Raw genomic sequence first — 23,093 nt, forward strand, 5'->3', positions numbered from 1 at the left:
CACGGCACACACACACACACACACATAAACACACACACACAAACACACACACACACACACACATTATCCCTTTCGGATGAGACGATAACAGAGGCTCCCGTGTATAGCCAGCACTTTGCGCATTGAAAGAGAACCCATGGCAACGAGAGTGTTGTCCTCTGGCAAAATTCTTTTTTTTTTTTTTTTTTTTTTTTTTTTGCTGCCCCATCATCTGCACCGTTTCAGTGGCATTACTCCCACGCCGCTCATTTAGATTCCCCCGTACACAGCCACACCCGGGTTCGTCCGTCGCAGTTCCAGCGTCGGCAGTCCACAAGGAACCATCGATGTTACGTCGCCAGGATGCCACACACCAGAGGAGACCCTGCACTGCTGCTGAGTCACTTCGGTGGTGTTCAGTGGTGCCTGTTCTAACGTACTTAGGACACCACCTACTAAGCCCCCTACTAACGACAATAATGGCTTAGTCGCGGAGCCAGACTGAGTGAGCGTCCCTCCCAGAGTGGAGACCGCCACCACGTCCCTCAAACAACAGCCCCCCCATGAATCTGCCGACACTGACGACATTGACAGGACTCATCCCAAGCACGGAAGGCAAAATTCTGTGGAAAGAAAACCAATCCGCTCTGACAAGCTACACAGATTCATATTTTTTAATGCATGCACTCAAGGCCTGACTAAGCGCGTTGGGTTATGCTGCTGGTCAGGCATCTGCCAAGCAGACGTGGTGTAGCGTGTATGAAATTGTCCGAACGCAGTGACGCCTCCTTGAACTGAACTGTACTGAACTGGCAAGTAATCCGAGTGGTGACGGTGACCTTTTGTACTGAAGCCTCCCCCATGTAAAGTAAACAACGGACAGAAATGACTAATAATTATAGGTTTCCTCTCATCACTTGACATCCAAATGGTGACGGTGACCTTTTGTACTAAAGCCTCCCCCATGTAAAGTAAACAACGGACAGAAATGCCTAATAGTCACAGCTTTTCTCTCATCACTCATTATCCCAGAGGTGACGGTGACCCTTTGTACCAAAGCCTCCCCCATGTAAAGTAAACAACGGACAGAAATGCCTAATAGTCACAGCTTTTCTCTCATCACTCATTATCCCAGAGGTGACGGTGACCCTTTGTACTAAAGCCTCCCCCCATGTAAAGTAAACAACGGACGAAAATGCCTCATAATAGTTATTACAGGTTTTCTCTCAATAGTCATCATCCAAATAGTGATGGTGACCCTGTGTTCTGAAGCTAACCCCCCCCCTCCCCAACGGCCCCCCTCCCCCATGTAAAGTAAACAAGGGACAGAAATGCCTGGTAATAATTATAGGCTTTCTCTCATCACTCGTCATCCAAGTGGTGGCGGTGATCCTTCGTACTGAAGCCCCCCCTCCTGTAAAGTAGACACGGGCACAAACGGCTATAGGGAGTCTTATCAAGCACTGTGTACACACCAGTAACTTCATCATCTCTTCTGGCGATATGGAGGGCATTGCCTTCATCGTCATTGTTATGATTAAGGCCTACCTCTCCCTAGTGAGTGACGTAAGAAACTCTAGGGAGAGCTGGACAGTACAAGGTCTTCAGAGAAAAGAAGCCCCCGGCTCAGTCAAGTGTTCCGGCCCGGAACTAATGGGGCTCGGGCCGCACCCAAACACACACACACCACGCACTAACACACACACATACACCACTCACACATCCACACACACACACACACACCACTCACACACACACACACACACACACACACACCACTCTCACACAAAAACACACTCACTCTCCACAAAACCCACAGGCAAATAAAAAGCAAAACTTTATTCTTCAGCATTTCTTCGAGAATACACAAGCTCTGGATACAAGGTTGAAGGTTATGGCTGTGAGTCACGAAAAACCGGGATTCAGTCAAATCAAGTTAAAACAAGAGAGGCAAGGCCTTCAAGACTCACTTGTGATAAATTAAGTCCCCTAGCATTAATTACAGAGTAATTTCCCTTTTTTACCCTCTGCACCAAAACGTTTGCAAAATAAATAAAACTTCCATGCTTAGCAAAAGAAGTTCCTGTTTGAACAAAAAATGATAATAATGACTCCTCTTGTTGTTGGGTCAGAATAAGAGGTCAAAGTACCAAGTTTAGAGAATACAAAAAATATAAATATAACAGTAAATGCAGTTTGCATATAATTAGGCTTCTTTTTTTAATTTTTTTGCGCCCATCCCAGAGGTGCAATATTGTTTTAAACAAGATGACTGGAAAGAACTGAGTTTTTCCTATTTTTATGCCAAATTTGGTGTCAACTGACAAAGTATTTGCAGAGGAAATGTCAATGTTAAAGTTTACCACGGACACACAGACACACAGACAACCGAAGACCGGGCTAAAACATAGACTCACTTTGTTCACACAAGTGAGTCAAAAAATCAGACAAAATTCAATAAAAGGCATGCGGTGGGAATCCGATTCTGACTGTTACCAGTAGAGAACTCAGAACTCAGAAATATTTTACTGCAAGGCCACCGGCCTGTTTGCAAAGGAGGTACATACATACAATTGCGACACACAAAATACCGAAAATAAAGGGGGTCTGGGGGGGGACCAATGTCTGTTATCAGTAGAGAGAGAGAGAGAGAGAGAGAGAGAGAGAGAGAGGGAAGGATACACAGAGAAAGAGAGAGGGGGGATAGAGAGAGGGAGGGAGAGAGGGAGAGAGGGGGAGAGAGAGGGAAAGAGAGGGGGATGGAGAGAGAGTGAGAAAGAGGGAGAGATACAAAGAGAGGGAAAGAGAGGGGGATGGAGAGAGGGAGAGATAGAGAGAGGGAAAGAGAGATGGTGTGTATATATATATATATATATATATATATATATATATATGAGAGAGATATGGGGGATATAGAGAGAATGAGAAAGAGGGAGGGATACAGAGAGAGGGAAAGAGAGAGGGGGGTTAGACAGATAGAGAGAGTGAGACAGAGGGAGAGATAAAGAGAAAGAGAGAGAGGGGGGATAGACAGAGAGAGAGAGAGAGAGAGAGAGAGAGAGAGAGAGGGGGAGAGAGAGGGGGAGAGAGAGATGGAGAGAAAGGGAGAGGGAGGTAAACAGAAAGAGGGAAAGAGAGAGGGGGGATAGACAGAGAGAGAGAGGGAGAGAGAGATGGGGGATGGAGAGAGAGGGAGAGAGAGGGAGGGAAACAGAAAGAGGGAAAGAGAGAGGGGGGATAGAGAAAGGGAGGGATACAGAGAGAGGGAAAGAGAGATGGGGTGTATATATATATATATATATAAAAGAGAGGGAGAGAGAGAGATGGGAGAGAGAGAGAGAGAGAGAGAGAGAGAGAGGGAGGGAGAGAGATGGGGGAGAGAGAGAGAGTGAGAAAGAGGTAGGGATACAGAGAGAGGAAAAGAGAGAGGGGGGATAGAGAGAGAGAGAGAGAGAGAGATGGGGGATAGAGAGAGAGTGAGAAAGAGGGAGGGATACAGAGAGAGGGAAAGAGAGAGGGGGGATCTTAAATGAGAGAGAGAGAGAGTGTGAGATAGAGGGAGAGATACAGAGAAAGAGAAAGAGAGAGGGGGGATAGACAGAGAGAGAGAGAGAGAGAGAGAGAGAGAGAGGAGAGAGAGATGGGGATAGAGAGAGGGAGAGAAAGGGAGAGAGAGGGAGGTAAACAGAGAGAGGGAAAGAGAGAGGGGGGATAGACAGAGAGAGAGAGAGAGAGAGGGAGAGAGAGAGGGAGAGAGAGAGAGAGTGAGAAAGAGGGAGGGATACAGAGAAAGAGAGAGGGGGGGCAGACAGAGAGAGAGAGAGAGAGAGAGAGAGAGAGATAGAGGGAGAGATACAGAGAAAGAGAGAGGGGGGATAGACAGAGAGAGAGAGAGAGTGAGACAGAGGGAGAGATACAGAGAAACAGAGAGGGGGACAGAGAGAGAGAGAGAGAGAGGGAGAGTAAGATACAGACAGGGAGGGAGGGAGAGGGGAGAGAGAGAGAACCCCCCACCCCCCCTTCCAAGGAAGTAAGAAACAAACAACTCCAGTAACTAGTTCAAGCCAAATTCAGTCAGTGTACCGTCACACAATCAATACCATTTCTGCACCATTGATAATCAGGAGTCATTTTCACACAGCATGATGATACGATTCACACACTCCCAAACTGCGTCCCCCCCCCCCCCCCCGCCCCCTCCCAAGAAAGTGAGAAACAAACAACTCCAGTAACTAGTTCAAGCCAAATTCAGTCAGTGTACCGTCACACAATCAATACCATTTCTGCATCACTGATAATCAGGAGTCATGTTCACAGAGCATGATGATACGATTCACACACTCCCAAACTGCGTCCCCCCCCTCCACCCCACCCCACCCCCTCCCAAGAAAGTGAGAAACAAACAACTCCAGTAACTAGTTCAAGCCAAGTTCAGTCAGTGTACCGTCACACAATCAACACCATTTCTGCATCACTGATAATCAGGAGTCATTTTCACACAGCATGATGATACGATTCACACACTCCCAAACTGCGTCCCCCCCCACCCCACCCCCCACCCCCTCCCAAGAAAGTGAGAAACAAACAACTCCAGTAACTAGTTCAAGCCAAGTTCAGTCAGTGTACCGTCACACAATCAATACCATTTCTGCACCACTGATAATCAAGAGTCATTTACACAGAGCATGATGATACGATTCACACACTCCCAAACTGCATCCCACCCCTACCCCACCGGACTTAATTTTTACATGAAATCCAAAATAATTTGACTATCCACCCAGTCCTTGATCCAATAACGATTAGCTAAAAAAAAAAGAAAAAAAAGAAAGAAAAGAAACCCATTCAGATAAACAAAATACATTTTGATTAAAATAAATACAAAACTAATTTCAATCATGTCAAAAACAACAAAGTTTCCGCCCATTACAATGGACAGAGAAGACCAGTTTCTGAGTATAACTGACAAAGAAATTCCCCTACTCCCAAACACAATCCAGTTTTTTTTTCCTTTCTATCATGAAAAAAGAAAACCAGCTTCTAATCATAATCAATTAACAAACAAACCAATTCATTTACGACCAAAAACAATCCAGATTCCCATTACAATCAACAAAGAAAATCAGTTCTTAAACACATTTGATTCACAAAGAAACCAAATGACTTCAGAACAAAACATTCAAATTTCCCAGTACAATTAATAAAGAAAACCAACCTCTAGTTATACTCAATCAACAGAGACCACAATGCATTTATGATGAAAAGAATCCAGTTTCCTAGTACAATGAAGAAAGAAAACCAGTTCCTAATTGAGTTTCAGTTTCAGTTTCACTTTCTCAAGGAGGCGTCACTGCGTTCGGACAAATCCATACACGCTACACCACATCTGTTGAGCAGATGCCTGACCAGCAGCATAACCCAACGCGCTTAGTCAGGCCTTGAGTGCATGCTTACATATTTGTGTACCTATGAAGGGGATTTCATTTTACGTAATTTCGCCAGAGGACAACACTCTCGTTGCCATGGGTTCTTTTTCAGTGCGCCAAGTGCGTGCTGCACACGGGACCTCGGTTTATCGTCTCATCCGAAAGACTAGACGCTCAGTTTGATTTTCCAGTCAAACTTAGGAGAAAGGGCGAGAGCGGGATTCGAACCCACACCCTCACGGACTCTCTGTATTGGCAGCTGAGCGTCTTAACCATTCTGCCACCTTCCTCCTAATTGAATTCACTTACAACCAAAAAAACCCCGTTTCCTATTACGATCAACAAGGAAAACCAGTTTCTCACCATAACTAATCAACAAAGAAACCGATTCATGTATGACCCAGAAATTCAAGTCACTTGTGACTCAAACAATCCAGTTTCCTGGTAAAATACACAAAGAAACCCAGTTTCGATGACACATCGTTAATGAAACGCACGACAGCAGTGTTGTCAACAACAGTCTTCAAATTCCTACCATCTCCATACTCTCACCTCCTGTTGTATAATGATTGCTATTAATATATATATATATATATATACATACATATATATATATATATATATGAAAGAGTGAAAAATCCCACTTGTATGCAACCATCTCTGTAAGTACGCATCACCAGTCACAGCAAAATCAAATAAAATCATGTGGTGCACAGTCCGGCCAACTGCAAGGGCCACAGACACTGTTCCATTAATCAGGTCCTTCAAACTTCACAAAGGTAAAACAACGCTGAACACACACACACATACATATACATACACACTAAATTGGACAGGAAAGCTTTGAGTGAAAGAAAATCAAATTAAAAGGCAAAAAAACACCTGTGATAAGATTCATCCCTTTCAAAACTTCCTCAATGAATATGTCTTCTCAATATTTTTCATCAGAAATAAGCAAGTACAAAAAAAAAGAAAAAAAAAAAAAGAAAAAGAAAAAGAAAACCCCAACCCAACAACAACTGTACCCTGAAATTCAATCAAGGATTCATTCCCAAAAGGAGGAGTTTGTATTATACTCCATGTTTGGTGTTAAATATACTTACCATGTCAAACTGATGCAAACTAGGCCTATTGGTTTGCTCTGCTTGGCCAAATTTCGCGCGGCTAACAGTGAATCAAGGATTCATTCCCAAATTCATGATAGAGAGAGGTAAAAGAGCATGTCAATGTCTTGTCAAAGATTCATTTCTTTCCTTAACTCTCAATGTCTTGTCGAAGACTTATTTTCTTTCCTGTAGAAATCCAAACATAATATGTCAATCATCTTGTCAAACATTTTTTTTTTATTATTCATAAACTCACAACAAAGAATTGTAAAATACAACAAAAATGTTTTGTCAAAGATTTGTCTCATTCAGAAACTCCTGATAGAAAGAGGTAAAACAGCATGCCATTATCAAACCAAAGATTTTGATTTAACTCACTCAGTACGGCCAGTCCTCTCTTCTCCTCTACACAGACCCCTCGGATGTCCAGTGGGTGTCTGAATGATCCAACCTTTAGCTTCCGTCGTCAGAATTGCGGTATTCTTTGTCAACATTCACCTCTTCAGTATAAGAGCCTTCCGCTTGCAATATTTTGATGGTGGTAATTGGGGTGAAACGCTGTTAACGTCTTCTCTTTCGCCGTTCGTATGGAGAGAGTTAATTCCAAACTTGTGAAGGAGAGAGGTATAATAACATGTCAATATCTAATCACAAATCTATCTTATTCCCAAACACATGATCGAGAGAGGAAAAGTCAGAATAAAAGCATGCTACATGACCTGACACAGAACCAGTGTGAGAGAAAGAGGGTTAAAAAAAACAACAACAAAAAAACACATCACACAGAAAGATGACATGCCAGTAACAAACAGCCTACAACTATGTAAATACTCAATGTATCATTCACTCAGGCCCAGGTCAAAAAGGCAGACTTGCTGGCCATAAAACTGCAAATCAAACATTTCAGCAATGAATATGGTATGACAAGTTGTAAAGTGTGATATGCATTCGCTTCTTTAGTACTCATGGTACATTCACATTTAGTAAGAATGAATATACTTTTATAAAACACACATACATTTCTTGATTAAATAAATACTTTTAAACAATCTACGTCAGCTGATTCTTGGAATAGCTCCATTACTTTCAAGTAGTCGACAACAGCCAGTTCTTGGGATAGTTCCAATACTTGCTAAGCCAATTCCCGGAATAGCGCCATTACTTTCAAGTAGTCGACTTCAGCCAGTTCATTGATGAAATGGGCAAAACAACGACCATGGGAACAACGCCAACATTATTCAGTTATTCCAAATGATACTTTCCTCATACAACTGCTGATCATTGTTAGATTTTTATTTTTTAATGTATATATTACACGTATTGTTTGTGTTTCCAACTTTCATGAAATGGGCAAATTATCGGCCATGGGAACAACGCCAACATTATTCCGTCATTCCCAACACATCATCCACAGGAACAACGCCAACATTATTCCGTCATTCCCAACACATCATCCACGGGAACAACGCCAACATTATTCCGTCATTCCCAACACATCATCCATGGGAACAACGCCAACATTATTCCGTCATTCCCAACACATCATCCACGGGAACAACGCCAACATTATTCCGTCATTCCCAACAAATCATCCACGGGAACAACGCCAACATTATTCCATCATTCCCAACACATCATCCATGGGAACAACGCCAACATTATTCAGTCATTCCCAACACATCATCCATGGGAACAACGCCAACATTATTCATTCATTCCCAACAAATCATCCACGGGAACAACGCCAACATTATTCCATCATTCCCAACACATCATCCATGGGAACAACGCCAACATTATTCAGTCATTCCCAACACATCATCCATGGGAACAACGCCAACATTATTCAGTCATTCCCAACACATCATCCATGGGAACAACGCCAACATTATTCAGTCATTCCCAACAAATCATCCATGGGAACAACGCCAACATTATTCAGTCATTCCCAACACATCATCCATGGGAACAACGCCAACATTATTCCGTCATTCCCAACACATCATCCATGGGAACAACGCCAACATTATTCAGTCATCCCCAACAAATCATCCACGGGAACAACGCCAACATTATTCCGTCATCCTCAACAAATCATCCACGGGAACAACGCCAACATTATTCCGTCATTCCCAACAAATCAGCCATAGGAACAACGCCATATTTCACTCTCACATCAGGAAGACCAGACTTGATCAAGTGGTTGCCACGGTAACAGAGTCGCCGTGGTCCTCCTCCTCCACTACTGAGGGACGTCAAAGAAGGTAGCCAAATCCTGGACGTCACCCTTCTTTTTGAGCGTCACCTTGAAGGCCTCGCCGTCCACTGTTGTGGAAGGCTACAGACAGAAACCAGAGGGGAAAAAAAAACCATGAAGAGAAGCTGACCGGTGCAATGGCCGAGTGGTTAAAGCATCGGACTTTCAATCTGAGGGTCCCGGGTTCGAATCTCAGTAACAGCGCCTGGTGGGTAAAGGGTGGTGATTTTTCCAACCTCCCAGGTCAACATAAAATTATGTGCAAACCTGCAAGTGCCTGAACCTCCTTCGTGTGTATACGCAAGCGGGGGATCAAATACGCACGTTAAAGATCCTGTAATCCATGTCAGCGTTCGGTGGGTTATGGAAACAAGAACATACCCAGCAAGCACACCCCCGAAAACGGAGAAGGGCTGCCTACATGGCGGGTTAAAAACAGTCATACATGTAAAAGCCCACTCGTGTACATATGAGTGAGTGTGTGAGCTGCAGCCCACAAAGAAGAAGAAGAAAAGCAAAACTGATAATGATGATGATATGAATACACATATAGCGCCTATCCATGATCGGAGACCAAGCTCTAAGCGCTTTTCAAACACAGGGTCATTTGCACAAAAGGCTGCCTACTTGAATAGAGCCGTCCGACGACTGCCATTGGGCCGCTCATCATTCGTTTCCTGTGTCATTCAATCAGGTTTCTGGCACGCATACATACTCACTCAGACAGAAATGTAACATTTTACGTGTATGACCGTTCTGTTTATTAACCCTACCATGTAAGCAGCCATACGTAAGCCATGTAAGCAGGTGGAGAGATGGCCTAGAGGTAACGTGTCTGCCTAGGAAGCGAGAAAATCTGAGCGCGCTGGTTCGAATCACGGCTCGGCCGCCGATATTTTCTCCCCCTCCACTAGACCTTGAGTGGTGGTCTGGACGCTAGTCATTCGGATGAGATGATAAACCGAGGTCCCGTGTGCAGCATGCACTTAGGGCACGTAAAAGAACCCACGGCAACAAAGGGGTTGATCCTGGCAAAATTCTGTAGGAAAATCCACTTCGATAGGAAAAACAAATAAAAGTGCACGCAGGAAAAAATACAAAAAAATGGGTGGCGCTGTAGTATAGCGACGCGCTCTCCCTGGGGAGAGCAGCCCGAATTTCACACAGAGAAATCTGTTGTGATAAAAACAAGAAATACAAATACAAATTGTAGTGGACTTACCTCACGTAATTTGGAATATGTGTCAGCATCCATGGGGGCAGAGTTATGGAACTTGATATCCCCCCTCTTCGTCCTTGCCTCTAACTTGGCAATGTAACTCCTGCGATAAATCATAATCTATACAACACCGCTTCCTTCTAAGGTAAAATGCAAACTTAGAACTATCAAGTTATACTGTTCCTGGTGAAATTTTTACATAGAACCATTAAGTTATAATGTTGTTTTGTAAAAATGCAAACTCAGAAGTATCAAATTTGGATATGTTCCTGGCGATACCTATAATGTTCCTGGTAAAATGCAAACTTAGACCTATGAAGTTTTAATGTTCCTGGTAAAATGCAAACGCCTGTAAAAACAACAGTTGACATAAATGATGACAATGCCAAACACAATGTCAATGTCAATCTATGCCAACACCTGTAAATTATACAACAGTCAACATAAAGGATAACAATGCCAAACACAACGACAATGTCAATCTACGCCAACACCTGTGAATTATATAACAGTCGACATAAACGATAACAATGCCAAACACAATGACAATGTCAGTCTACGCCAACACCTGTAAATTATACAACAGTCGACATAAACGATAACAATGCCAAACACAATGACAATGTCAGTCTACGCCAACACCTGTAAATTATACAACAGTCAACATAAAGGATAACAATGCCAAACACAATGACAATGTCAGTCTACGCCAACACCTGTGAATTATATAACAGTCGACATAAACGATAACAATGTCAAACACAACGACAATGTCAGTCTACGCCAACACCTGTAAATTATACAACAGTCGACATAAACGATAACAATGTCAAACACAATGACAATGTCAGTCTACGCCAACACCTGTAAATTATACAACAGTCGACATAAACGATAACAATGCCAAACACAACGACAATGTCAATCTACGCCAACACCTGTAAATTATACAACAGTCGACATAAACGATAACAATGCCAAACACAACCACAATCTCAATCTACGCCAACAACTGTAACCAAATCCACAGACACTGACCCATCGACCAGCACCCAGTTCCAGGTGATGTCCTTCTTCTCCAGGTCTTTGCCCACCTTGTAGGTCAGAATGAACCTGTCCGATTTTGTAGTGATGCCGCAGTTCACTGCACACACACACACACAGGTACACACACACACACACAGACACACACACACACACGGACACACACATACACACACACATACACACACACAACCTTGTAAATCAGAATGAACATGTCCCCTTTTGGAATGATGCCACAGTTCACAGCACTCACAGCACACACACACACACACCTTGTAAATCAGAATGAACATGTCCCCTTTTGGAATGATGCCACAGTTCACAGCACTCACAGCACACACACACACACCTTGTAAATCAGAATGAACATGTCCCCTTTTGGAATGATGCTGCAGTTCACAGCACTCACAGCGCACACACACACACACCTTGTAAATCAGAATGAACATGTCCCCTTTTGGAATGATGCCACAGTTCACAGCACTCACAGCACACACACACAACCTTGTAGGACAGAATGAACATGTCCCCTTTTGGAATGATGCCGCAGTTCACTGCACACACACACACACACACACACACAACCTTGTAGGACAGAATGAACCTGTCCCCTTTTGGAGTGATGGCGCAGTTCACTGCACACACACACACACACACAGACACACACACACAGACACACAAACAGACACACATGTATACTACACACAAACACACAATCTAAAATTAAACATACCAGGCAGTCTGTCACCCATAGCGAGGCACTGGTGTGTTCCTGTCTTCGCAGTGATCAAAACTGATAATATTATCAGGCACCTGAAATCCAGCAAAATGTTACTGTACAGGCAGGGCTATAAGTATAAAACTCAATCACGGCTAACTGTGTGAACAAATAAAATCATAACCACATCCACTTACAATAAGCAAATAAAAAGGCAATGTTTTCACTAATAAATAACCAAACATTCAACCTGGCTGTAGTCAAAGAAACTAACATCATGTGAGGTAAATAAACACATTAAAAAGACTTATGAATGATGCGACAAGAACATATATATTTAAATGGTACATCAAAGTTTCTTTACATTTGTGTATAGGATATTTTCTTATTACAGTTGTGTGCCTCTTGCACTACAAGACACTTTCTTATTCCATTTGTGTACAGGATACTTTCTTATTAGAAAAAAAAAAATCACATCTATGTACAAGATATTTTGTCAAAATGGGTTACATTTTTGTACAACTACAAAACAGTCTCATTACACTAATGTACATGATAGTTTCTCATTGTATTTTTGAACAGGAAAGTTAATAGCTTAATACAATATTTAAACAACTATAAACTTCTAACAATGTCCAGCATCTCAGTTCTTTTAGGTATACAAGTGTAACAAATATCAAAGTACAAGCACTACCTTCAGTTTACTTGAAAGTAAACAAATGTTTCAAAACAAGTAATTTTTCAGTTATAAAGACACCTTAATGAAATGATATAACATATAATCTGCTTCTGTGGGGCATGTAATATCTTGTTTCTTAGTAAGATTTATGATAATTAAAAAATAAGAAGAAATGAATCTAATGATAAACCCCATTCCTCATACTACTGAGAGTATAATGTTTTTATCTGGTCATTTCTTTCATGTACACTCCTGTTCAGCTGGCATAAAATAACCGACAATATGTTATTCCTATTTCCTGACATAGAGAATGATAAAATTGAAGTTTACAAACCAAGTTTGTTTAGTGGAGTTGGCGAATAGGGCAAAAGAAAAAAGAAGGAACAATAATTCTTCCTGCTGGAATGTGTGTGTGTGTGTGTGTGTGTGTGTGTGAATTTATGTGAATGCATATGTGCGTGTGTGTGTATGTGTCTGTGCATGCTCACACGCACTCGAGTGCACGCATTCGTCAGTGCACTCTCATAAGGTAGGCCTATAATTTTACATTTTCAATTTTTCACACAGCATACATACATACACACACACACATATATATATATATATATATATTTGTTCTTAAGTCCAGTTTGGCCACATTTACAAGGCGAGTCCAATCTGAGAACACTTTAATACTTGTCAGGGCCAAACCAGCAACGAAGAAAGGCGCCACGCCCTGTCCATCAATGGCCGCTGTGACGTAAGTGACTGACCACCCTTCAGAAGAAACAAGTCGTTACAATGTCAGGTTTTGGGCGAGGCAGCCTCGTGGGGGGGACATTTCCAACCAGGCTGATCTGAACAGATTTATATTCTTTCTCTGTACACGTACGATATATATGAGAAGTCAAAACCACTCGTGTCATTGATGTTTTAATTGAATTAGTGAGTTTGACTTGCTGGAGAGACCACTGACCATTTCTATCCAAAAATAATGTGTACAGCTTCCGTCCACATCAAACAATGGAAGCAATTCAGAGCACCGATAACCTTTCTACCAGACTGAATGAAGCTATTTAAAAAAAAACGCGTCTGTCACCCTCATCTGTTTGGTTTAGCAGTGGTGTTATTTCCCTGAAACGAACATTACCTGTCAGTAGTTGCCAGCATCGCCCGCCATTGATCAGTTGAGGGGAAGTAACTATCTTTTCGAAATTTTCAGAATGACATAGTTATATACCTTTAAAACGCAGTTCTTTCTTTCATCCATTTTAAGTGCTAACGTGTGTGTGTGTGTGTGTGTGTGTGTGTGTGTGTGTGTGTGTGTGTGTGTGTGTGTGTGTGTGTGTGGAGGGTGTGTGTGTGTGTGTGTGTGTGTGTGTGTGTGTGTGTGACAGAGAATATATGTACATGTTGTGTCAACTACACACAGAACGGGTGTGGTCGGCTGGTGGTCAGTTTTCAAAGATTCAAAGAAATTTAATCCTTTTGCCCCTCTGGGCGTGTGGAGGATACAACAATACATACTCATTGAATCACAACTTCAGTCCAACGATGTCTCCGAAACACGCATAACCCACGCAAGCACTGACACACACACGCGCTAATGATGATTTGCAACAAAACAAATCAAACATCAACATACTGACAAGTAGGCCTATGTTTTAGATGTCACAAAAGTTACACAACCTTTCCGAGTTTTATGAATCTACTTAGATTAAGTTGTGTTTTCTTCTTAGAACTGAATAAACTGCATAAACCGAACATTGACAAATGTGATTTATTTTTATGTGGTATCAATTTATTTCGAATTACACGGTATTTTGGGGACATTCTAAAACAAAATGAAATCCATCCCCAACAGTACACATATTACATTCCTTGCAAATTCTTTTTTTCTCTGTTTTCGCCTTCTCTTCTTCCTATTTCGATCTACAGTTTATCAGGTTACTGCAACCACACGTTACTGATCAGAGGATACGTGTAAGTATCTGGAAGTTGTGAGATATAGTTGTAATGGACAGAGCACTGGATCTGAACATCGCTCGAGTTTCCCATAGTTCGATCCCCCGTACCGGTATCAGCGCATCTGGTGGGTGAAGGGCGGAGCTTTTATCACTGCAGTCCATCTCACAGGTCACCATCTGGTGGGTGAAGGGTGGAGATTTTATCACTGCAGTCCATCTCACAGGTCACCATCTGGTGGGTGAAGGGTGGAGATTTTATCACTGCAGTCGATCTCACAGGTCACCCATCTGGTGGGTGAAGGGTGGAGCTTTTATCACTGCAGTTCATCTCACAGGTCACCATCTGGTGGGTGAAGGGTGGAGCTTTTATCATTGCAGTTGATCTCACAGGTCACCATCTGGTGGGTGAAGGGTGGAGATTTTATCACTGCAGTTCATCTCACAGGTCACCATCTGGTGGGTGAAGGGTGGAGATTTTATCACTACAGTCGATCTCACAGGTCACCATCTGGTGGGTGAAGGGTGGAGATTTTATCACTGCAGTTCATCTCACAGGTCACCATCTGGTGGGTGAAGGGTGGAGCTTTTATCACTGCAGTCGATCTCACAGGTCACCATCTGGTGGGTGAAGGGTGGGGCTTTTATCACTGCAGTCGATCTCACAGGTCTGTGGGTTAAGGGTGGAGCTTTTATCACTGCAGTTCATCTCACAGGTCACCATCTGGTGGGTTAAGGGTGGAGCTTTTATCACTGCAGTTCATCTCACAGGTCACCCATCTGGTGGGTGAAGGGTGGAGCTTTTATCACTGCAGTTCATCTCACAGGTCACCATCTGGTGGGTGAAGGGTGGAGATTTTATCACTGCAGTCGATCTCACAGGTCACCATCTGGTGGGTTAAGGGTGGAGCTTTTATCACTGCAGTTCATCTCACAGGTCACCATCTGGTGGGTGAAGGGTGGAGATTTTATCACTGCAGTTCATCTCACGGGTCACCATCTGGTGGGTGAAGGGTGGAGATTTTATCACTGCAGTCGATCTCACAGGTCACCATCTGGTGGGTGAAGGGTGGGGCTTTTATCACTGCAGTCGATCTCACAGGTCACCATCTGGTGGGTTAAGGGTGGAGCTTTTATCACTGCAGTTCATCTCACAGGTCACCATCTGGTGGGTTAAGGGTGGAGCTTTTATCACTGCAGTTCATCTCACAGGTCACCATCTGGTGGGTGAAGGGTGGAGATTTTATCACTACAGTCGATCTCACAGGTCACCCATCTGGTGGGTGAAGGGGGGAGATTTTATCACTGCAGTCGATCTCACAGGTCACCATCTGGTGGGTGATGGGTGGAGCTTTTATCACTGCAATCGATCTCACAGGTCACCCATCTGGTGGGTGAAGGGTGGAGATTTTATCACTGCAGTCAATCTCACAGGTCACCATCTGGTGGGTGAAGGGTGGAGATTTTATCACTGCAGTCGATCTCACAGGTCACCATCTGGTGGGTGAAGGGTGGAGATTTTATCACTGCAGTTCATCTCACAGGTCACCATCTGGTGGGTGAAGGGTGGAGCTTTTATCACTGCAGTCGATCTCACAGGTCACCATCTGGTGGGTGAAGGGTGGAGATTTTATCACTGCAGTTCATCTCACAGGTAACCATCTGGTGGGTGAAGGGTGGAGATTTTATCACTGCAGTTCATCTCACGGGTCACCATCTGGTGGGTGAAGGGTGGAGATTTTATCACTGCAGTCGATCTCACAGGTCAGCATCTGGTGGGTGAAGGGTGGAGATTTTATCACTGCAGTCGATCTCACAGGTCACCATCTGGTGGGTTAAGGGTGGAGCTTTTATCACTGCAGTTCATCTCACAGGTCACCATCTGGTGGGTGAAGGGTGGGGCTTTTATCACTGCAGTTCATCTCACAGGTCACCATCTGGTGGGTGAAGGGTGGAGCTTTTATCACTGCAGTTCATCTCACGGGTCACCATCTGGTGGGTGAAGGGTGGAGATTTTATCACCGCAGTCGATCTCACAGGTCAGCATCTGGTGGGTGAAGGGTGGGGCTTTTATCACTGCAGTCGATCTCACAGGTCACCATCTGGTGGGTGAAGGGTGGAGCTTTTATCACTGCAGTTCATCTCACAGGTCACCATCTGGTGGGTTAAGGGTGGAGCTTTTATCACTGCAGTTCATCTCACAGGTCACCATCTGGTGGGTGAAGGGTGGAGATTTTATCACTGCAGTCGATCTCACAGGTCACCCATCTGGTGGGTGAAGGGTGGATATTTTATCACTGCAGTCCATCTCACAGGTCACCATCTGGTGGGTGAAGGGTGGAGATTTTATCACTGCAGTCGATCTCACAGGTCACCCATCTGGTGGGTGAAGGGTGGAGATTTTATCACTGCAGTCAATCTCACAGGTCACCATCTGGTGGGTGAAGGGTGGAGATTTTATCACTGCAGTCGATCTCACAGGTCACCATCTGGTGGGTGAAGGGTGGAGATTTTATCACTGCAGTTCATCTCACAGGTCACCATCTGGTGGGTGAAGGGTGGAGATTTTATCACTACAGTCGATCTCACAGGTCACCATCTGGTGGGTGAAGGGTGGGGCTTTTATCACTACAGTCGATCTCACAGGTCACCATCTGGTGGGTGAAGGGTGGAGATTTTATCACTGCAGTTCATCTCACAGGTCACCATCTGGTGGGTGAAGGGTGGAGCTTTTATCACTGCAGTCGATCTCACAGGTCACCATCTGGTGGGTGAAGGGTGGGGCTTTTATCACTGCAGTCGATCTCACAGGTCTGTGGGTTAAGGGTGGAGCTTTTATCACTGCAGTTCATCTCACAGGTCACCGTCTGGTGGGTTAAGGGTGGAGCTTTTATCACTGCAGTTCATCTCACAGGTCACCCATCTGGTGGGTGAAGGGTGGAGCTTTTATCACTGCAGTTCATCTCACAGGTCACCATCTGGTGGGTGAAGGGTGGAGATTTTATCACTGCAGTCGATCTCACAGGTCACCATCTGGTGGGTTAAGGGTGGAGCTTTTATCACTGCAGTTCATCTCACAGGTCACCATCTGGTGGGTGAAGGGTGGAGATTTTATCACTGCAGTTCATCTCACGGGTCACCATCTGGTGGGTGAAGGGTGGAGATTTTATCACTGCAGTCGATCTCACAGGTCACCATCTGGTGGGTGAAGGGTGGGGCTTTTATCACTGCAGTCGATCTCACAGGTCACCATCTGGTGGGTTAAGGGTGGAGCTTTTATCACTGCAGTTCATCTCACAGGTCACCATCTGGTGGGTTAAGGGTGGAGCTTTTATCACTGCAGTTCATCTCACAGGTCACCATCTGGTGGGTGAAGGGTGGAGATTTTATCACTGCAGTCGATCTCACAGGTCACCCATCTGGTGGGTGAAGGGTGGAGATTTTATCACTGCAGTCGATCTCACAGGTCACCATCTGGTGGGTGAAGGGTGGAGCTTTTATCACTGCAATCGATCTCACAGGTCACCCATCTGGTGGGTGAAGGGTGGAGATTTTATCACTGCAGTCGATCTCACAGGTCACCATCTGGTGGGTGAAGGGTGGAGATTTTATCACTGCAGTCGATCTCACAGGTCACCATCTGGTGGGTGAAGGGTGGAGATTTTATCACTGCAGTTCATCTCACAGGTCACCATCTGGTGGGTGAAGGGTGGAGCTTTTATCACTGCAGTCGATCTCACAGGTCACCATCTGGTGGGTGAAGGGTGGAGATTTTATCACTGCAGTTCATCTCACGGGTCACCATCTGGTGTGTGAAGGGTGGAGATTTTATCACTGCAGTCGATCTCACAGGTCAGCATCTGGTGGGTGAAGGGTGGAGATTTTATCACTGCAGTCGATCTCACAGGTCACCATCTGGTGGGTTAAGGGTGGAGCTTTTATCACTGCAGTTCATCTCACAGGTCACCATCTGGTGGGTGAAGGGTGGGGCTTTTATCACTGCAGTTCATCTCACAGGTCACCATCTGGTGGGTGAAGGGTGGAGCTTTTATCACTGCAGTTCATCTCACGGGTCACCATCTGGTGGGTGAAGGGTGGAGATTTTATCACTGCAGTCGATCTCACAGGTCAGCATCTGGTGGGTGAAGGGTGGGGCTTTTATCACTGCAGTCGATCTCACAGGTCACCATCTGGTGGGTGAAGGGTGGAGCTTTTATCACTGCAGTTCATCTCACAGGTCACCATCTGGTGGGTTAAGGGTGGAGCTTTTATCACTGCAGTTCATCTCACAGGTCACCATCTGGTGGGTGAAGGGTGGAGATTTTATCACTGCAGTCGATCTCACAGGTCACCCATCTGGTGGGTGAAGGGTGGATATTTTATCACTGCAGTCCATCTCACAGGTCACCATCTGGTGGGTGAAGGGTGGAGATTTTATCACTGCAGTCGATCTCACAGGTCACCCATCTGGTGGGTGAAGGGTGGAGATTTTATCACTGCAGTCAATCTCACAGGTCACCATCTGGTGGGTGAAGGGTGGAGATTTTATCACTGCAGTCGATCTCACAGGTCACCATCTGGTGGGTGAAGGGTGGAGATTTTATCACTGCAGTTCATCTCACAGGTCACCATCTGGTGGGTGAAGGGTGGAGATTTTATCACTACAGTCGATCTCACAGGTCACCATCTGGTGAGTGAAGGGTGGAGCTTTTATCACTGCAGTCAATCTCACGGGTCACCATCTGGTGGGTGAAGGGTGGAGCTTTTATCACTGCAGTTCATCCTACAGGTCACCATCTGGTGGGTTAAGGGTGGAGCTTTTATCACTGCAGTTCATCCTACAGGTCACCATCTGGTGGGTGAAGGGTGGAGCTTTTATCACTGCAGTTGATCTCACGGGTCACCATCTGGTGGGTGAAGGGTGGGGCTTTTATCACTGCAGTTGATCTCACAGGTCAGCATCTGGTGCTGGGGTGAAGCGTGGAGCTTTTATCACTGCAGTCCATCTCACGGGTCACCATCTGGTGGGTGAAGGGTGGAGCTTTTATCACTGCAGTTCATCTCACGGGTCACCATCTGGTGGGTGAAGGGTGGAGATTTTATCACTGCAGTTCATCTCACGGGTCACCATCTGGTGGGTGAAGGGTGGAGCTTTTATCACTGCAGTTCATCTCACGGGTCACCATCTGGTGGGTGAAGGGTGGAGCTTTTATCACTGCAGTTGATCTCACAGGTCACCATCTGGTGGGTGAAGGGTGGGGCTTTTATCACTGCAGTCGATCTCACAGGTCACCATCTGAGTGGGTTAAGGGTGGAGCTTTTATCACTGCAGTTCATCTCACAGGTCACCATCTGGTGGGTTAAGGGTGGAGCTTTTATCACTGCAGTTCATCCTACAGGTCACCATCTGGTGGGTGAAGGGTGGAGCTTTTATCACTGCAGTTGATCTCACGGGTCACCATCTGGTGGGTGAAGGGTGGAGCTTTTATCACTGCAGTTGATCTCACGGGTCACCATCTGGTGGGTGAAGGGTGGAGCTTTTATCACTGCAGTCGATCTCACAGGTCACCAGGTCAGTGGGTGAAGGGTGGAGCTTTTATCACTGCAGTTCATCTCACAGGTCACCAGGTCAGTGGGTGAAGGGTGGAGCTTTTATCACTGCAGTTCATCTCACAGGTCACCATCTGGTGGGTGAAGGGTGGAGCTTTTATCACTGCAGTCGAACTCACGGGTCACCATCTGGTGCTGGGGTGAAGCGTGGAGCTTTCATCACTGCAGTCAATCTCACGGGTGTACCATCTGGTGCCGGGTGAAGGGTGGAGCTTTTATCGCTGCAGTCCACATCGTATGCAGAGTATGCATCAGTGGCTGCCGGCCTAAGAAATGCCGGTCATACAGGGCGTAAAATGTTAGCCGGGCTACATGTGTGTGTGTGTGTGTGTGTGTGTGTGTGTGTGTGTGTGTGTGTGTGTGTGTGCGTGTGTGTAAGTGGCAGTGCGCGTGGTGGATACCTTACTAGACGACACACGGGAAATGAATGAACATGATGAGCGCCCAAACTTTTGAGGCAGCTCTCTGTCAGCTTTACCCAGGTTCATGGCAGTTTTCAGTTTCAGTTTTTCAAGGACGTGTACGTCACTGCGTTCGAACAAATTCATATACCGTCTAAACCACATCTGCTAGGTACGGCAGATGACTGATAGCAGCATAAAACCCAACGCGCTTAGTCCGGCTTTTAAGTGCACGCATATATATATATATATCATATATATATACAGCCCTCTATATTTTGTAGACCTCAGTTTTCTCGTTCAGACTAAACTGTACGCGATTTAGTACAAACATCGACATTTACAGAAAAGGCTGTCCACCTCTGAAGGAGGTAGTTCCATGGCAGCCGCAATTATCATACAGTATATACACTGCTGATATATATATATATATATATATATATATATATATATGTCAGTACATCAAAGAATGTATCTATCTATCTATCTATCTATTCTATTTTATTTTATTTTGTTTTATTTATTTAATTTAATTTAATTTAATTTATTTTATTTTATTTATGTATTTATTTATTTATTTATTTTTATTTTTTAAAAATTATTTTTCAAATTATTTATTTATTTATTTATTTTTTTGGTACGCTTATAGTTGACTTCAAGATTTTGCGCCTTATAAATATTGTTATTAGTAGTAGTAGTTCTTTTTTTTTTTTTTAATGTATTTATCTATTATTTATTTATTTAGTTATTTACTTATTTCTTTTTATTTCATTTTATTTTATTTTATTTATTATTATCATTTTTTTTCTTTTAGAAAATATTTCATTTATTTATTTTCATTTATTTTATTTATTTATTAAAAAAAATATTTATCATTATCTTTTTTTTTCTCCAGGCCTGACTAAGCGCGTTGGGTTACGCTGCTGGTCAGGCATCTGCTTGGCAGATGTGGTGTAGCGTATATGGATTTGTCCGAACGCAGTGACGCCTCCTTGACTGGCTACTGATACTGATACTCTCTCTCTGTCTGTCTCTCTCTGTCTGTCTGTCTCTCTCTCTCTCTCTCTCTCTCTCTCTCTCTCTCTCTCTATATATATATATATATGAAAGAAAAAGAAAAAAAATGTGATCAATCTGCAACAACATTAACGTCTTTTGCATGAACAGTTCAGTTTAAACTTCTTTTTTTTTTTTTTTTTTTTTTTTTTTTTGTATACAGGCAAGTCCGGTCGGCATTTCCAATGTTTTCAAGTTAAATCAATCGTAATTTAAACAAAGATGTCGACCCGTGTGAAGAGTTTGTTGGAACAATCAGGAATTTCGAATGTCGGTAGGAACACTGGGACTCCCAGCCACAGCATAGCAAACGTACATTATTATCTACAACTGAGGCATACAGAACACTTGGGCCTATCTGCAGCACGGTGCAACTGCTACGATTAAGCTGATTGGTTGGTTCACTCCATGCGGTTTCAATGTAAACACGCACGCGATTGGCTGAGCATCATCACGTGAGACCAAGGTTAGTAGTGACAGCCCGACCTAGCCTCGTGATTGACAGGTCGGTCTGTAGCGTCTGGGTAATGTTCCAACAGGAAAGCCGGTGACCTTGTTGTGTGGTCGTAAATGAAGTCATCGGAACCATTTTTACATTGGCGTAACGTCGGAACAAACTGTGATCGAGTGTAACAAATCTTCGGCGAAATGGTAACAATTGGCATCTCTGCTTAATAAAACAGCTTCATTTTCTTGTTCGCACATATCGAACAATGGATTTCTATACCTGTATATGGACAATAAAACTAGTTTTGAGCATTGCTGTGATAATTATTAACAGAAGGATAAAAGTTAAACAAGAAAAAATATGCCATTAAAAAAAAAAGTAACGACTTCTATGCCTGTATATGGACAACAAATCAGTCTTGTGTATTGCAGTTATCAGTATCTACAGAAGAAGGGTTAATTAAACTTAAACAAAAGAAACGACACCATTAAGAAAAAAAAAAAGAAAGAAAAAGTAATGACTGTCAACCGCGTTGGCCTATTTTCCTTCGGTACGAAATCTCCGCCATTGCTAGCGACACTGACAGCCGCGTCGACGGAAACGCCCCAAACACCTTTAGTGCTGTGTATGATCTACATCGAGTCATAAACTCATTCCCAAAACTCACCTACCTCAGTTTCACTATGAAGCACACAGACCATCACTTTCTTCGAAGCTGGAAGGAAAGAAACAACTCACCTTGCTTCCCTCTGTTCAGTTTCAAGTTCAGTCGAGCAGGGTCAGGGTTGTCTTGTCACGAGACAAAACCGGAAAAGGAGACAGACAGCCTTCTGTTGTTCTCTTGTTTTGTTTTGTTTATTAATGTCAGTTTGATAACATTCCAGCGAGCAGGGCGCCACATGGGTGTAGTCTAATCAGGACGGAATGTGTATCAGAAGGGCTTGGAAACCGAGCTGACATGGCCTACAGTGTGACAACAGTACAACAAGTCCAAGTGCAAGTCTAAGGATAAAGATTAGTGATTTTACTGTCCGTGGATAATATATTTGACTGATAATGTGTCATCATGTTATTATTGAATGATTGAGAGTGTTATTATTGAATTATTAATTTATTATCCAATTATTGAGAGACTTCCAACCTTGTATGCCAGCCGGGACCAAACTTCCGTAAGATTGACGCTAAAGTTTCACCATCAGTTTGAGAA

The 23,093-nt window shown here is 43.8% G+C and overlaps 1 protein-coding gene across 3 annotated transcripts; it reads right to left on the bottom strand.

The window, feature by feature from the left end:
- Window positions 1-1,803: 1,803 nt before the first annotated feature.
- LOC143275664 (uncharacterized) lies at window positions 1,804-22,694 on the bottom strand. Of its 3 annotated transcripts, none has more exons than XM_076579940.1 (5): window positions 22,625-22,694; window positions 11,765-11,844; window positions 11,026-11,131; window positions 9,991-10,090; window positions 1,804-8,849 (listed from the first exon to the last, which is right to left on the bottom strand). In XM_076579940.1, exons 2-5 carry the CDS (start codon window positions 11,781-11,783, stop codon window positions 8,754-8,756), a joined length of 321 nt encoding a protein of 106 aa, XP_076436055.1. In that variant the 5' UTR covers window positions 11,784-11,844; window positions 22,625-22,694; the 3' UTR covers window positions 1,804-8,753. The 3 variants fall into 3 exon arrangements, with proteins under 3 accessions (XP_076436055.1, XP_076436056.1, XP_076436053.1); XM_076579941.1 differs by having other exon boundaries at window positions 22,558-22,626; XM_076579938.1 differs by lacking the exon at window positions 22,625-22,694 and adding an exon at window positions 13,558-13,589.
- Window positions 22,695-23,093: the final 399 nt, after the last annotated feature.

This window comes from Babylonia areolata, chromosome 30, assembly GCF_041734735.1.
Source record: "Babylonia areolata isolate BAREFJ2019XMU chromosome 30, ASM4173473v1, whole genome shotgun sequence".
In the NCBI taxonomy this organism is placed as follows: Eukaryota; Metazoa; Mollusca; class Gastropoda; order Neogastropoda; family Buccinidae; genus Babylonia; species Babylonia areolata.